This window comes from Pogona vitticeps, chromosome 1 (assembly GCF_051106095.1).
Source record: "Pogona vitticeps strain Pit_001003342236 chromosome 1, PviZW2.1, whole genome shotgun sequence".
NCBI classification, from domain to species: Eukaryota; Metazoa; Chordata; class Lepidosauria; order Squamata; family Agamidae; genus Pogona; species Pogona vitticeps.
In genome coordinates, this window is record NC_135783.1 from 28,564,819 (window position 1) to 28,582,317 (window position 17,499).

A 17,499-nucleotide genomic window follows, 5' to 3' on the forward strand; every position below is an offset into this window, starting at 1 on the left:
TTACATCCATCACGTAATATGAAGACTCTAGCAGTTCATATTGATAAATCTGCCTGCCTGGAAACACAAGTGAGACAGTTGGTACAAATGGCAAATCAACAACAGAGTAAATTTGACCTGAGACCGCTGCTGCAGACCATTGACAACATAAAGCAAAAAGTTGCTTTCTTGGAATCATATGAGCAACGTTTAGGTACTTCCAGAATTCTTTTCTTGTCAAGTGCCCTGATTTTATGGAACAGGTTAGCAGTTCCTGGTAGAAACTATGGAGGTGGTTTGTGGGAAAAACATCTATTAAACATTAGCTTATACTTAATTTACTTAAGTGTATGATTTGTGGATTTAAAAATTCCATCTATATAAGAGAAGGTTTTAATCACTAACTGGTTCACTTAGATCAAAAAGTACCTATATAATGCAAGCTTGTAGTGTGTTTTTAGGCATTTTGGTCTTTCAGACTGAACTATTCTCTCTGCAGGACAGGAAAACACCCATTTGGTACACCATGAGGGCTGTGACTACACAGTGGCTCATGGATCCCCTGCCTTCTCCATAAACTTTTACAGAGCTTAAAGAGTGACATGATTTCATTTGGCTTACAGAATGAATTGTTACTTTGCTAGCTTTGCTTCAGGCTCAACTTGATAGGATTGTTCTTTGTAATACAAGTTCTTTGTAGTACAAGTTTGGTTGTCAGAGTTAGTAATTTAGAATTGCCCGTCTTGAAGATTCACATATGAATGATTCTTAACTTCAGTGCCCCCTGAAATTAGAAGAAAGTACAAAGAACAGAGTCGAACACAACTGACTAAAAAATGTCAAGGGGAACCTTTACCTTTACAAAGAACAGTAATGCCGGATTCCCTCTCACTAACAGAAGGAATGGGGACAAACATTTCTAGTTGCAACTGTACTGACTGTTAATGACCTTTAAGAACATAAGAAGGTGGCCCTGCTGGATCAGGCCAAGGGCCCATCTAGTCCAGATTCCTGTATCTCACAGTAGCCCCACCAGATGCCTCTTGGAGCATACGAGACAACTAGATATCTGCTTCCTGATATGCCTCCCCTGCATCTGGCATTTTGAAGTACCTTCCTTTTAAGCCTGGAGATTATACATCCCCATCATGGCTTGTAACCTGTGATAGACTTTTCCTCCAGGAAAAGTCCCCTTTTAAAGGCATCTAGGCCAGATGCCATCACCACATCCTAACACATGCGGGGTAAAAAAAAAAAATTCTTTTGTCTGCTCTCACTTTCCAAACATTCAATTTGAGCAGATGTCCCCTAGCTCTGGTATTGCATGAGAAGAAAAAGAGGTTCCCTCTATCCACTTTATCCATCCCCTGCATAATTTTATACGTTTCAATTGTGTCCCAGTTGTGACCTTTATACAAGAGTGACAAAAGATTCTGAACAATCAGATAAACCAGGTTTGGCCGATGGTCCACTTTTTGACCTGTGAGTCCCACTGTAGGTTCAACCATCCACTAAAAGTCAGTATAGCAGCAACTGGAAATGTTTTTCATCTTTACTTCAGTTTGTGAGAGGGGATTCATTTGGTTCTTGTTTTAGAGGAGAACCATGTTTCCTAGAAGCTTCTTGTAATGTAATTCTACTATAAAACAAGGTCTGAACTCACACCCAGCTTTAACACTGAAAAGGAAGGAGGTAGTTCATTGCCAAAAACAGGAGTGAGGGCCTCATTTTACCCTTCCCTGCTGTATATTTTTAGGCACTACTAATCTGTGTATGTCTGAATCCCACCTACCTCACCCACCATCCTGATTTTATGCATCTTTCTTCTGCAGTTGTTCTGAAAGACTTATCCAACCAACATGATGTCCACCTTGGTATCCACAGAGCACAACTTAACAAAAATGAAGAACGATTTAAGCTGTTGGAAGGGACAAGTTACAATGGGAAACTCATTTGGAAAATAGTGGACTATAAGATGAAGAAAAAAGAGGCTGTGGAAGGCCACTGTCTCTCCATATTCAGCCAGCCTTTTTATACCAGTCGCTGTGGGTATAGACTATCTGCCAGAGCCTATCTGAATGGAGATGGTTCAGGAAAAGGAACTCACGTTTCCTTGTACTTTGTGGTAATGAGAGGCGAGTTTGATTCACTGCTACCGTGGCCTTTTAAGCAAAAAGTTACACTCATGCTTCTGGACCAAAGTGGAAAGAAAAACCACATTGTTGAAACCTTTAAGGCTGACCCTAACAGCAACAGCTTCAAAAGGCCAGAAGGAGAAATGAATGTTGCCTCTGGCTGTCCGCGATTTGTTCCACACACTTTGCTGGAAAGCGGAAAGAGTACCTACATCAAAGATGACACACTCTTCCTGAAAGTTGTGGTGGATTTAACTGATCTTGAAGAATTATGAGAAGACCTTTAAAAAAAAATAGGATCAGTGAAGGTCGCACTGCATTATTTCAGACAGCAGGAGGGAAAGCTGCTCTTCAGTACCACTGATCTATTTTTACACACTTTGATTGTATTGTACTGACAACCATTTTGTACTTTTTCAAACGGAAAGTGGTCATGTCTCTTAAGGGAATTTTATACAGGTATCAAAATGTGGTATTATACTTTTTTTAAAAAGTTTGGAAGTTCTTAACTGGATCATCATCCCAGAAGTAAAATTTTCAGGTGATATTGAAGCAGCAATTTCTGGAACCCAAAGACAGAGCCATTGGTTCTAGTCCATTTCTTGAAAGCATTACTACAGAGGTGCTAGTTTCCAAGGACTGTTTTCTGCATTTCACTAGGTTGGAGAAAACTAAAGAATGCTGATGTCACCTTGATTTATAATCATACTGTGAGATACTCCTCTTCCTGATTTATAGCCATACTGTGAGATACTCCTGCCCAACTATAGCCTAATCCTGTGTGTATGCAGTCAGTAGTAGAACTGAAGTTATTAGGGCTTACTTCCAAGCAAGGTTTTTGGTTTTTTAATAAGCTTCTGAACATAAAAATATTTGGAATTGGTCTTTTTATAAATCATGTGAGCTTAGCATTGTTTTGAAAGGAAAGGCACCTTGCAAGAAAATCCCTAACCTTAATTATCATCTTAGAACTGCAAAGCTGGAAGGGACCCTATTCAAGCCTAGCTCCTGTCAAGGAAACATAATGGGGACTCAGGCTCCTGACCGGTGGGTGGCTCCCCCGCAGCCAGATACCTAAACCAAGGGGTTATCCAGCAGTTCATAATTCTAGAGTTCTTAAGTTTGCCATAGGGTATTTGGTCAGCATATCAATTTGCAAGTACAATGGACCCTTTTGTCTCACTGTTGCAACATGTAAGGAGAGCTCAACACTTGTTGAACTGGTGCTTTTTGTGCCTCGGCTGCTCATCAGTCTGCAGATTTGTGGGCCAGTTTTTTCCCTTTTCATTAATATGTTTCCTCAACATATCAGAAACAGTGTGGCCAGTTAACACCTTTGAGATCACAGTTTTATTTTATTTATTTATTTATTTATTTCATTTATACCCCGCCTGTCTAGTCAATTGTGACCACTCTAGGCGGCTTACAACATACACTTAAAAAAAATAAACATATTAACATATCACATCACAAAAAATAATTTACATAAATTAAAAGATAGAATAAATTTTTTTCCCAAAGATGGCGAGAAACAGGATATATTATAACAGAAAAAAGAATAATTAGGTATTAGGTGGAAAGGGGGATATCACAGTTGTTCTTCCTGAACTTGTCAGAAGAATAGATTCTAACACATAATGGAGAAATATGTTTTACAAAAGTTATCCATTCTAAATATAGTAGGATGTAATGTTATTCCTGCAATGAACATATAGGTAGTTCTCCTACACACAAAAAATTATCGTTGCTCCATGTTGTCAAGTCAGGACCAACTTATAGTGACCCTAATAGAGGGCTTTCAAGGTAAGTGAGGTATTTAAGGAATGGTTTTACCAGTTCCACACCCCCAATGAGTTTTCATGGTGAGCAAAGATTTGAACCCAGGTTCCCTGAGTCCTAGTCTGTCACTCTATCCACTACGCCACACTAGGTATCCACAAAAATTAATAACACTGTAATTGAAAACCTTTGCAAGTTTTCCCTGAATTTCAGCCGCTATCAATGATAAAGGCCATGGGTTTATTTTCTAAAAGACATTACGAAACAGTATTAAAAGCAAGGCTGAAAAATGTATCAGAGAGGTGACCAGCACAATGATACGCATCTGTGTTCTCTCTTTTTGATCTTATCGCTAGTTTATATCATTAGGATGTTGTGGGGAGGTACTGCATTGATGTAGTGGAGCTGTCAGCATGACATAATGATTTTTTAGCAGATAAGGCAATAGTTTAATGTTGACTATGTTACATATTTTCATAGTTATTTTGAATGCATGTTCACAGTTCCATTTGTAAGCACTGATCCTTTTTATAAAAACTCTTTTAAACTTGCTGTATGCAAGGAAGATGATAAATGACTTTTTCACGGATGTTAAACTCCAGACAAAAGATTGTGCTGGGCACCTGGAATAAGACTTAATGCATATGAATGTTCCTCTTTCCCCTTCTATTTCTGTTTTAATTCTGCTTTGTGTCTTGTTACTAGAACAGGAAAATGAAGTGTGGGCAAGCACTGAGACAATCATTGCTGTTGCATATTCCTAGTGATCCTCAAACTTTAAAAAAAACATATTCAGGTTGGGACCTGGCAAGCATATTTTGTATTACTATATTTTATTTAAAGCTTTTATAACGGCCACTTAATTATTTAAAAACAAGCTTCAGGTTTGTAGTGCTTAAAATGGTAATTTTTAGGGTAAAGTAGTTTTCCAATGCTTTGCCTATTAAGAATTTGTACCTCCTCCCTTTTTATAGGATGATCTTTGCAATAGATATCCCATTTCATTATTTGCACTCTTTAAAGTTTACATCCTTTGCATCAATCTGTAATATGGTTCTTAGATCTGAAGTATTTATTGTTGTAGAGTTTAGCTTTTGTTTATCTGGTTATATTTTTCAATAAATACTAAAAGCAATAGTTCTTTTGACTGCAGAAGTGTGCTGCTTGACATCCAGTGATGTTTTGTTTTCTGTCAACACAGCAGAATGTACTGAACTGGGGGAAACAGGAAAATGTAAGGCACAATGATATTCATTTCTGAAAATGCAGTGCATGGGAAAGGATTTAGTTTTAAAACCAAAAGGTAATTTGGCTGAGAAGCTGTATCATTAAACTGTGGTATCTGAGCTCCTGCACAGACTGCTACATACACTGGCTCTTTTAAGTGGAGAGAGGAGATGGAAGGAACACAAGAAACTGTGGAAAGTATCTTGTTTAAAAAAAATCACAGAAGGGATAAAAAAAATTAAAAACCCTTTTATAATAAACATGTTGGAAAATTGGAAAGAATTTAGAGAGGTATTGAGTCCACCGATATCTCCTTTATCTCAGGTAGTTGAACTAAGGAATTTAAAAAACTTAAAGAATATATTAAAAAGCAAACAGATAAGCAGATTAAAAGACTGGACAGAGAAGATAAAAGAAAAAGGGGATATAAAAAAGATACTAGGGGGAGAGGGGTTTTCATGGTTAAATTTAATTAAATTAGAAAAGTGGACGAGAGAATGGTATACTAAAGAAGGGAAAGGTAGAGAAATGACAAAATTTGAAGAGATTATAGAAAAAAGATTGAAATCAGAGGAAAAGACAGAAGGAAAAGGAACTATAAGCCAAATATAAAAATTATTAAATCAAGTAGAACAGGGTACTGTAGGGTTAAAAATGCAATGGCAAAATGATTTGGATGAAGAAGTAATAGAAGAATGGGATAAAATGTGGGATCAGAGAATCATGATACATAGTACATGTCAGTAAGGATAAAAGAAAACTGTTATAAAGTAATATGGAGGTGGTATTTATCGCCGGTCAAAATGAATATGATGGATAAAACTATGTCATCATTATGTTGGAGTTGTAAAAAAGAGAAGGGGACGTATTTACATATGTGGTGGCTATGTGAAAAAAGAAAGAAAGAATGGAAAGTAATATTTAAAGAAATATCTGAAATAATTGGATTGAATATTCCAATGTCCCCAACAACAGCTTTATTGAATATGAGTAAAGATCAACTGGCGAATGGAAATAAGGATTTAATAGTAATAATGATTACGGCAGCAAGGATAATTATGGCAAGGAATTGGAGAAACGAAAATCAATTTAACCTCAAGGAATGGTATAGAGAATTGTGGGACATGGCTATTAATGATAAACTGACATGTGACATGAAAATAAGTAGGGGCCAAACGAAAAATGACTTTAAGAAAATGTGGAATGTATTTTTAGAACATGTATTTCGGAGAGGGAGGGGGTGTACACCGAATGAAGAAACAATAAAATTTTGGAAGGAAAATGGATGGAATGAAGTGTAATGCTAGTCCTGAGGGTGATGGGTGCACTGTTTTGTTTTGTATTTTATAGTTTTTCTTTTCTGTAGTAGTAGTAGTTGTATTTTGTATTTTTTTTATTAATTTTTTTTTAAAAGAGAGGAGGGTATCTTAGCAGTTGATCACATTCTGAAATCGACTACATAAATAAAAGCATACTTATCTAGTCATGAACAGGGAGAACATCAGTTCACAAACACTGTACTACAAGAATTTCAAAACAAGTCTATTGAAGCAACCTAACTTAACAGAATTCGTTGGTTGTGTTCTTGATTTCAGTGGGTGGCCTCCCCCACTCCCCAAAACTAATTAACATGCTTTTTAACCAGAGTAAAAAATTAAAAAACAAGATTCCAAATTACTGAAAAACAGTTATGGTCCAACATGTAAAGAGAAAGAAGGTGGTGGTGTTAAGTCGTGTCTGACTCTTTGTGACCCCATGGACCAGAGCACACCAGGTCCTCCTGTCTTCCACTGCCTCCCGGAGTTGTGATGATGGACTGCATGCAACCATCTCGTCCTCTGTCGTCCCCTTCTCCTCGTGCCTTCACACTTTCCTAACATCAGGGTCTTTTCCAGGGAGTATTCTCATGAGATGGCCAAAGTATTGGAGCCTCAGCTTCAGGATCTGTCCTTCCAGTCAGCACTCAGGGTTGATTTATAGGGTGTAAAATGGAAACTACTGTAAATCAAAATATGCCATTTGTAAAAAAAAAGGCACTGGCTTCTTTCTGGTACAGTACACGAGAAAACCCTTTAGTTACAATAGGCAAATAGATTATATCAAGGCTATCTGAGTGAACAAGAACCCAGTAAGTTTGTACCATTTGCTTTCCTGGCTCAAGCACAAAATCCTCGCCACTCTGAACAGTAACTATCGCTTTGGCAAGTTGTTATTCAAAGGTGGAGCGAAAAACAACTCCGCCCAAATGTCTCCTCTGTCTGGAAGACCGATTATCGTAAACATGCTTCCCTGAGTATAAATTCTGCAGAACACCCTGAGGCGTATTTCTAAGGGCGCAGACGTGTGCCCCGGCTTAATCTCTCCCCCACCAAGACCAGCGGCCCTGCTCCTCTGGCGCCAGGGCTTGCTGGCTGGCTACTCCTCTCGCTCGGCGCTGCCAATCCGACATAGCGAGGAGGCGCCGACTGCCTTCGCCTTCATTCACTTCCCGGATGTTCACGCTGTTTTTGTCCCGGCAGGCGGCAGTGCTCGGCGTTGTGGTTCCGGGTACCCGAAGAGGCTCCCGCCTCTTCCTGGTAGTCTTTGCCGCCGCTGACACTGAGTACCATCCTGGGTAGGCCTGAGGAACAGCAGCTGCCGGAGGTGGGCCTGTCGCGTTTCCTGGGCAAGTCGGTGCCCTTCCTGCCGTCTTTGTACGGCGCCTAGCCTTTGCGTGGGTGCATGATACGGTCATGAGAGAGCCCGTGTCGCGGTTGCAACTACTACTCCCGCGGAGCCACCGCTTTTCTTCGCGGAAGCTGGGGCGGAGAGTGAGGACTCCCGGGTAACTCCGGCAGAGAGAGGGAGGGACGGAGGGAGGGAGAGTGAGTGAAATGCCCCCCATTTCAGACGACGTGCTGACGAGTCCTAGGCACCACTTGCAGAACGAGGCGTTAGTCCAAAGTCAGTAACTGGTGGTTGCCACCATTGCATGCAGTCCATCATCACTCGCTCTACCCTTGCGAATATGAGAAGGGATCCGGATAACTGTCCTTCCGTACATCTGTACCTGTTGGGAGGCTAAAACAGTCTTGCTGCTGCTGTTGGGGAGGTAAACCTGTTGCAGTATCAGCTTGGGTGGGTTGTTGCAAGCTGCCTTCTGCGCCTGTCTGGCGTGTATTTTGATTTACTCCTGTGTGTCTGATACATCCATCCTTCCCGTCAGGCATGTACTTTTATCTCTTTTTCGTCTTTTTTGTTTCCTATCTTTAAGAGATTGTCAAATTGTGACTACTACTCCCTTTATAACACTGCAAAAGTATGACCATGGTTGGGTCCTCTACTATGAGTATCGGCCATCTCTTTCGGACTTCTTTTCTTAAATCTCACACAGTGGTTTTACTGGCCCTATCAAAGTCCTCTATAACAGTGGTGTCCAAACTTGGCCCTCCAGATGTTCTTGGACTTCAACTCCCAGAAATCCTGGCCAGCAGAGGTGGTGGTGAAGGCTTCTGGGAATTGTAGTCCAAGAACATATGGATGCCCAAGGTTGGGGACCACTGCTCTATAACGCCCCCCCTCTCCTGTATTCAACATAATCTTTCTCTGTGACCTTTGCTCCACCAACTTACTTCACCAGTTTAAGGTGCCCAAAGGTTTTCTGCTTACTCAGAAGTTGCTATACCTTCCCTCTTGCAATCTGGTATGTTTGCAATTGCTTCCGAGATCTCATATGAGAAGCCATGTCTGCCTGGCTTTCATCCAGTCCTCTTGTGGAACCATCTTTTCCCACAGATTGTGTAGCACAGTCCACTTTTAGGTGCTTGTAAGGGGGACATATTCTTCCTTGATTTACCATTACAGTGCTTCTGTTTTCTTCTCTTTCCTCAGTCGTTCCTCTTGTACAGTATTGAAAAGAAGAAAGCCAACTGAGGATAGCATTTCATGCATCTGTTGAAAAGGCATTAATTCATGAAATCTTATTCCATAAAGAATTAATTAAAGATGTCCCAAGGTTTAATTTTCTCTTTGCTGCAAATATCTTTTTGCTAACACTATTCTGTGTAAATGACTATCTGGCAAAGACACACTGGGTAAGAAATAGAATGTTCAGTTCGAGGTAATTTGTCATCTGTATAGGCTTCAAAGGTGTGGCAGAAATGTATATATTACGGGACACAACCTTGTCTTACTCATACTGTACTGTTCCTGAATTTGAGTTGCCAAGCATGGTTGGACTTCCAGTCTCAGAACAATAAGCCAGCCAGATTCCAGAAGCTGAAATTCAAAAGGTTATAGTTCTTATATATATAGTCTGAATAAATAAATCCAGTCAATCCTAGAACTGCAGAGCTGAAAGAGACCCTATGGATCATCAAGTCAAGCTCCTGTCAAGGAGGCACAGTGGGGAATTGAATTCCCAACCTCTGGCTCTGCAGCCAGATAGATAAACCACTGGGGTATCCATAAAGATTCATAACAGTAGTATAACCATTCCTTTTCAACTGCCAAGATGCTTTCCATTCCTTTCACAGAAAATATTCAGCAATGTTGTGTATGAGTGTTTTTAAAATATCAATATTTGATATATATATTTCCGTAGATATGGATGACAGACATGAAGAGAGAGATGGGGCATTGCGTGCAATGTCACAAGAGAAGACACAAACCAGGGGTAAGACTGCTAAGTTGTGCTTATAATTTATATTTGAGGTTCACAATGCTCATAGTCGCTCACGGTGCAGTATTTCTGATTTGCATCTAAAAGTCATCATTTTCTACTATATTAAAAAAAGTGAACAGTCTTTCCATTCTTTGTTTTTCCTTTAAGAGAGAGAGAAGAAGAAGCGGAAACGCAGCAGAAGCAGATCCTCTTCTGTTTCATCTACTACATCATCTAGCTCTTCAACGTCTTCCTCTTCTAGTTCTTCAGGATCCTCTGCTTCACATAGCAGGAGCAGGTCAAGTAGTAGAGGTAAAACTATTTCAGTGCAGATGATGGTCATTTCATATGCCGAAAGCAAATGCAGACACCGTCCAAGGCTAAATCAAGTATAAAAAAACAGCTATAATATTAGATGTATGTCATCTTATGGACTTCAGTAATGAGAGCTGTATAAGCCAAGGACCCTCTTACATGGAACCTGCCTGATGCTTAAACCAGATCTCTATCTCTTGGAGGAGGTGTAATAAAGTCTTTAAAGATCAATTTGTAGTCAGAGATTAGACTACTAGTGCTGACTTTACCTGTTTAGACTATATAGCAGAATATTGCTCTTATACAACATTCTTTGAACAACTTTGGAAGTAAGAAATGCAATGCGTTCTAGCAGTGTGACATCCATTTCACCAGATAGTAACTTACTACAATATACATTTAGTCACTTTGTTAGCTGCCAGAGAATTTTGTGTTATTGGGTGTTATATAACTGTTCTAACTAAACAAATGCAATACCATGCTTAAGAGACACTTGGATTGTATTTAACAGGAGCATCCTAGTTCAAATGTCCTTGAGATTATTCTTTCTAGAGCATGGAACACTTAACAGTAATGACAATAATAGCAATAATTCCAGAAATCTCCCAACTGGCATGACTATAACATCTGCTCCCCTAAAATTGGGAAATGTGACATAAGCCCAGCTAAAAATAGTAATAGTTGTTCCTGAGGATCTGTTAACCTGACAATTTTTCTGGGGATAACTGTCTAATTTGCCTGTTCATAGGCTATTTGATGTGACAGGCTGAATCAGATTCATCACCACAGTTTGTGAATACTCAGTAAAGACTTTTAGGTAGCTGAAGAAGCTGGATAAGCATAATAAGATGGACCCCCATCCTGTGTTTTGTCTGTTGCAATCATCAGAAGCCAGCTATAAGCTGCAGGGTTGGAGATTTTAAAAGCTTAAAGGCTTTCCCTTTCTTGGCCCATAGTTTAAAACTGCTTCACTAGAGAAGGAATCTTTAGGAGGTAAGGACATTTAGGAAATAAGTTTAGGAGTTGGGAAGATAGCAGAATTTGAACCTTTTGTCATGATTAAATTAGTTTCCAATTAGAAACCGGATAAAATAAAAATATACCAGGCTGCCCCAGCCACAAACTACTCTAGATATTCTAATCAGCTGAAGAAAATAAAACAAAACATGCTTCCTTGTTTGTATAATAGAAAGCAATGGGGTATACGCCTCAACAACACTGTTGTTGATAATCTTGATTTTTGTAACCATTTCTTATTTGTCCAACTAATATTCACTTTTTAAAATCTTAATACCTAGATTCACCCAAATCAAAATCAAAGAAAAGAAAAAAGGAGAAGCACAGCAAAAAGGTAAAATTAATTTAACTAAATGAAAAATATTCATATGAGCTATATGGGCTGTAACAGAGAACCTGGTTTCAAGGAACAGTTATGTTAACATATTTGTTACTTACGTGAACACAGAGAGAATACAACTCATGTCCAAGCAACATAATGATTCAGATGCTTTGACCAGCTTCCTCTTGATAAGTTTGCCTGTTAACAAATATCTCAGGAGGTAGGCTCCCCCACATTTTCTTTCACATTTCCACTGATGCCAAATCAATCTGAATTGTCATGTGACAGCTGCTTATCTTTCCGCTGATGTAGTTTGTGAACTCATATTCCATTAAAATATGTATCTCATTGTTCCCTGAGCAAATGTTCACCAGTGTTGCATAGAAGAGTGATCCTTATTGTCATTGGTAGGTAGTGGGGATGGGTTGCAAGGGGGCTGACATTGGGCTCTAGAGATAAGTCATCCAAAGAGGCAAAAGGAATTTCACCTGCCAGAGAAATGATGGATTTCCATTTAAGTTTAGCAGATACCTGCCAGGAAAAAGTGTCAAAGAAAACATGGAGTACCAAACTGAGAAATTGTTTAGAAAAGCTACTTTTTGGGAGTACAGTGGTACCTTGGTTTACGAATGCCTCAGTTTACGTAATTTTTGGTTTACGAAATGAAATCCATAGAAAATAATGTTTTTTCCCTCTCTTTTTTTTCCTGCTGTATAAAAGGGTTTCCCCCAGGATGCATTGCGCCTGGAGGTTTCTAGCACTGCCCCTATTCCTAGTGCAATCCATGTTTTGGTTGACAAAATTTCTGACCAAACTTGTGTCTAGTTGTTGCCGGTGACAAGGCTAAGAGCCTGAAGATTCTGGAAATGCTACTCCCCAATTAGTCTTGAATGTGAAACAGTGAGCATGGTCTACTCAGGTTCATGCTGAAACTGAAGCTCTTTGCCCTTAGACCCTAAAATTAGGAGCTGATGAACACACTTTGGTGTGTCATCAATTAATGTGAATGTGTATGGTTTCTCTGTGGCTGTGACGTCTTCTGTATATCTTCCCCCTTCTTTATTTTAGAAGAGGAAAAAAGATAAGCTGAAGAAAAAGAAAGAAAAAAAGAAAAAGAAAGACAAATCAGGACCTGTTCAGCTTTCTAAGGTATATGCAAGACTAAATGTATAGCAACACCTCTGTTCTTTTCTTTCAAAGAACTAGATTAACCCATAGAAAACTTATTAAAGATAATACAATGCATAGATAGGAGAATTACTTCAGCTATCTGTTGTATGAAATTGCCACCCTGGAAACTACTGCATCTGGCTGTTATGATACAGACTGATGTATATTTTATTACACTTTAATTCTTCTCTTTCTCCAAATTGCTCAGGGTGACACACATGATCTCCCCCACTCATATCCCATTTAGTCCTCAAAGCAAGACTGTTAAACCTGATCATTTGTGACTGTCTGAAAGTTGCTCAGTCATATTTGAACCCTCACAGTTTCTGATTCAATACTTGTAATCACAATATCATGCTGTCAGCTATGAATGAGTAGAATGAAGTTCAGGGGAGAAAAATTCCTTTGCAGTTAATCAGTGCTTTCAGTGTTTCCTTGACCAGAATTGATTGGATTTAACTGATTTATTTGCTGATACTGAAAAATCTTAAATGGGACTAAAGGCAGTGAGTGCTTGGCACCCTTTAATTATTCCAGGGGATTACATAGCTTGATACTTAACCTCCAAATATTCATAGTTGACTTGGATTTTGTTCCTGTGAAGGGAAATCAAAATTTTCATTATGGAACACACTTCTAAGTGTCACCCTTATATACAGTAAAACACTTTCAAACTGTGGTTGATATTCTTGTGAGTCTTTTGTGGCTGCTTTATTTTTTCGGATATTTAATTATATTTGTGTCTCACTCTTAATGTAATGCTCCTAATAACCATATCTAGATCAAGTCCAGATGTTCTTAACTAACTAAATGCAGCATTTAGTTTCGAAGTGGTTTTAGAATTGTTAAACTAAAATGTCAAAGGACTGTAGTAGGTCAAAGTTGTAAGTGTCTGTCTCAGTGATGCGTTTGGACTTTCTCATTTTATTTCTCTAAAAATTGTTTGAAGAAAAGAAAGGAAGACGCAAAAGGGGTTTTATTATGTTATTTTTATGGGGTAATATTTTTTTAAGAACCCCTGGATTGTGTGACATTGTTTCCTAGGATAGTGCTTCCTATTTTTTTTATTAATTTAAATTAGTTCTCGCTTCTTATTCCCTGCTCTTTTTGACTCTAAAGGTTCCTTCATTACACATTCACACATCAGTGGGTTTTTCTGACATTAAAAAAACCCACAGGTATTTCTGGAAAACATGATAAATAAATTATTATTAATATAAATAATTCAGCATGGTACATATTTGTTTATTTCTGGATTTTTAGTACTTGAAAGATAAAAAGAAGAATCAGAATTACAGTATGATCACAGGAAAAAAAATTAAGATGAAAATAAAAAAGAGTAAAAAGGATAAAGAGGTAAGGTTACAAACTTTTAAAAATATTGTTTAGTTAAACACAGATACAACGCTCTTTGTTTATTAAGAGTATTGCTCTTTTGGTCATAGCTTCAGATATTTTAAATTCAGGAGCATAAAGTGCTCTGCAGAATAAAACTGATGTGAAAGCTATGTAAATGTTAACCTTTAATCCAGTTTTAGATTACTCCAAATCTTGCCAGTGTGATGCTTGTCTAAATCTTGTTGAACTAGATCAGTGCATCATTCCATACAGAAGGAAATGGACATCTGTAACTATGAATTATGACATGTTCTTACAGCTGGATCAAAGTGTTAACCATTATGGTGTATTTGGCTGAATATGTTAGTAGAGGAATTCCTGCAGTTTTGAAACTATTCAAAAATAAGGTAATAGTTTCTGTGTACTTGGATTATTCAAACTATGCAAAAAGATGAAGTAAATTAAAAAAGAATGACAGTTCCTGGTAAAGTTATCTATGACCACTAAACCAGGTGATGATCCGTGATGCTAGATATCAGGCGGACACTTTGAATCTGTCAGTCTGTGTGGTTGTGAGCAATCGAGCCATGGAAGACTAGTTAAAAACAAACCCTCCCCAAAACAAAGGAACCCAGAGGACATGAAGCAAAAAGGAATTGATCTGACCAAGTGCCTGACTTGCTTACAGTAGGTATCCCAAGGGCAAGAGTATGATTAGAGGGATGTTCCTGTAGAGTTAAAAACTACCCCTGACCTACAGAGGAATGGTTTGGTCTCCAAAGGTGTTGCCTCTGCCCCATACCTTGATTCTATAGCTGTCAAATGTTACGTTTGTGGCTGTAGTCTTCTAGTGGAGAAGTTGAGCATGTGTGGCCCTCCAGAAGCTACTGAACTGCAACTCTCATAATCTCCCACCTGCATTACCAGGAGTGGAGCATCATGGAAAACGCAGACTGACACCATCTGAAGGGCCACACATTCCCTATCCCTGGTCTCGTGTTACATAGCACAGAAGGCCACCTGTGATGTGGAGAAAAAGAGAGAGAGAATTATTTTCCTGTTCATGACACTCTTCCCACTAACCCTAAGAGACACGAACAGGACGGGTCTGCCGGACCATTTGGAGCCCTGAACAGGAATGCTCCTCATGAGGGAAGAAGATACACCGCAACATTGTGCTAAGAGTCCTGCCTTTAAATTATAACATAAATGATCCATAGGGTCCCTTCCAGCTCTGCAGTCCTGATGTTATAACATAAGGATTGACTGCTCTTCTCTGCTCAAGCTAGATAAATCCCATCTCACTGTTCATTCCATTCAGAGTTGTAGAAGTGCATGCAAATTGTATGAGTATGTGTTAGCCCTTCTCTACCATCCAGTTTCTAGGTACTGTACAAGCCATCTTAATTTTCATTATTTTTAACTTCCCTTGCCTGCAGCAACAATATGCTTAAGCATGTTGGTTGACATGAATGGTTGGCTAAATGAATGGTTCTCAGTTGGTGCTACACATATTGCTGACGAATACAGAAGTGCCTGGGGAATGGGGGAAAGGATTTCCATAATAATTACAATGAATTCACCTTCTCTCAATCCTCGTGTCCTGCAAGTGTGATACACATTTTTTCTTTATTATCTTTTACAGTTACTGTAGCAATAGCATTTATGTCCAACAGTATTATTAAAATTTTCAGCCATCAACAAACTCTGATTTTCTTCTTGTTTTACCTTAGCTTTCAGATGCTACGGCAGTTCTTAATATGTTTCAAACATACTATAAATAATTTGAGTAATATCATGGTGGGACCTAGGTTTATTGACAGAATAAGGTATGAAAGGGTGAAAAAATAGTGCATTAAATAACAAGTAAGGGAGGGGGAAATAGACTACAGTATTTTGCCTTTTCCAAGGTGATTGTTGCTTTTACAGAACTACTTCTAGAGAATTTTTTATCCATAGCAACATAAGTGCATTCTCGGGATAAAATTCAGAAAGACATGGTTTTCAATCAAGTGTAGCCCTAGGCATACTTGCTTGGTAGTAAGCCTCACTGAAATCACTAGGCTTTACCTCTTTATGAATCTAGGCCAAAATAATTTTGCATAGTTATACTAATGGAAGGGAAATGGCATAACTCTCAGTGACAGTTGCCACTAATTAAAAGGTCCCTTGTTGGATTCTTAGCCGTGCACCAGATAGGTGGCTTGGCGAATGACCAGGATTCCAAGCAGGGAATTGTTAATTAGCTCTAATTTGCTACTGTGAGTGCCACTGTTTCTCCTTTGACAGTGCAACTATGCAAGAGGATTTTGGTCATAGGCTGCAAAATGGATTTCTAATCATAAGAGGTGGCTGCTAAAAATGTATATGATCTCAATGACTGACTTCTTTATTCCCAGCGTGATCGAAACCGTGCTGAACTTCTTGACTTCTTGAACTCCGCTTTGTAGTGAAAATGATACTAAGCAAGGACCAGTATCGTCTGCCCACTCAATTGATCATCCTGCTCTATAAGCTGAGAATGAAGGGGAGAGCGAAAGAACACTTAAAGTGTGAAGAGCTAAAACAGTCCTCTTGTGAAGATAGAGCACCTTCTTTACAGGCAAATTGAAGAACTGACAACAACTTGCCGACAGAGAGCCACGTTGCTCATTCTGTGACCTTAACAGTGCTAGACTGAATGTTTCAAAATGCACTAAAGCATTTTAAAACTCAAGACTAAATTTTGGCCTATTGCCTACTGCATGCAAAATAGAAGTTTACCATCAATTGTCCTTTGTCATCTACCTTATTAAAGAAAAATAGTTGCAAATAAGTTCTTTAAAAAGAAGCATACCTGCATATATAGATATTTTTAGTATTACAGGTATTTGTTTGTAAATAGCAAAGTATCTCTAAGTAGTGTGTATTCTAGGAAAATGAATACAGTAGATTTTATAAAACATTGTTTCTTTGGTGTAATGTATTTTCTTTCAAAGTTGGTAACATCTTAATGGCAGTTTATGAAATGACTGCCAGGCTTTAATTAAAATCCTCTGGCAGTTGTGCAACGATTCTGAAAATAGTTCACCTTCCGGTTTAGTTTATCCCTTTGCATTGCTATTTGCATTTTGTATGATCGTAATTAATCTGTATTCTGATCTTTCCTATGTAGGAGTGTATAGCTAGATACACACTTTGAGAAACCCAGTGGGTTACCAATGTCTGCAGAGTTCATCACTATGTCAGTTAGACATCACTGAAAGAGTGGTCGTAAAATATGACTTCACAATGTATAGACCTTTATTTTAAAAGAAAAGCCAAATAAAATATCTTCCTCTGAATTTGATCTACATCGTATTTAGTGAGTTCTAAGTACAGTCCAATAGCAGAGCATTTGTAAACATATATGAAAACTTGCGATAGAACAACATGATGCCGTAACAATTACTGTTATTATTTTAATGACTGTATGTTTCCAATTTGCTTTACAGTGGTGCCCCGCTTGACGACAATAATCCGTTCCAGGAAAATCGCTGTTAAGCGATATCGTCAAGCGAAAAAAAACCTATCGGAATGCATTGAAAACCGGTCAA

The 17,499-nt window shown here is 38.5% G+C and overlaps 2 protein-coding genes across 11 annotated transcripts in view; both read left to right on the forward strand.

Annotated features, from left to right (window-relative positions):
- TRAF5 (TNF receptor associated factor 5) overlaps positions 1–5,033 on the forward strand; it is a 48,221-nt gene extending 43,188 nt beyond the window's left edge. For all 7 annotated transcript variants that reach the window (XM_020794648.3, XM_020794649.3, XM_072989981.2 and 4 more), the window contains 2 exons: positions 25–193; positions 1,812–5,033. In XM_020794648.3, the coding sequence (XP_020650307.3) occupies positions 25–193; positions 1,812–2,389 (747 nt within the window). In that variant the 3' untranslated portion in view covers positions 2,390–5,033. The remainder of the gene's footprint in view (positions 1–24; positions 194–1,811) is intronic.
- A 2,580-nt stretch (positions 5,034–7,613) lies between these two features.
- Positions 7,614–17,247, forward strand: LOC144585774 (uncharacterized). Of its 4 annotated transcripts, none has more exons than XM_078382940.1 (7): positions 7,614–7,763; positions 9,703–9,774; positions 9,931–10,074; positions 11,376–11,428; positions 12,485–12,565; positions 13,850–13,942; positions 16,324–17,247. In XM_078382940.1, the coding sequence occupies exons 2-7, from the start codon at positions 9,705–9,707 to the stop codon at positions 16,372–16,374; spliced, it is 492 nt and encodes a 163-aa protein (XP_078239066.1). In that variant the 5' UTR covers positions 7,614–7,763; positions 9,703–9,704; the 3' UTR covers positions 16,375–17,247. The 4 variants fall into 4 exon arrangements, with proteins under 4 accessions (XP_078239066.1, XP_078239069.1, XP_078239068.1 ...); XM_078382943.1 differs by having other exon boundaries at positions 7,654–7,785; XM_078382942.1 differs by having other exon boundaries at positions 7,656–8,211.
- The last annotated feature ends 252 nt before the right edge of the window (positions 17,248–17,499 follow it).

Excerpts from the sequence above, each read along its gene's own strand:
- LOC144585774 (XM_078382940.1), top strand. The coding sequence starts at position 9,705 with ATGGATGACAGACATGAAGAGAGAGATGGGGCATTGCGTGCAATGTCA. Across the intron at positions 9,775-9,930 it reads AGAGAAGACACAAACCAGGG|AGAGAGAGAAGAAGAAGCGG; the intron begins GTAAGACTGCTA and ends TTTTCCTTTAAG. Across the intron at positions 13,943-16,323 it reads AGAGTAAAAAGGATAAAGAG|CGTGATCGAAACCGTGCTGA; the intron begins GTAAGGTTACAA and ends CTTTATTCCCAG.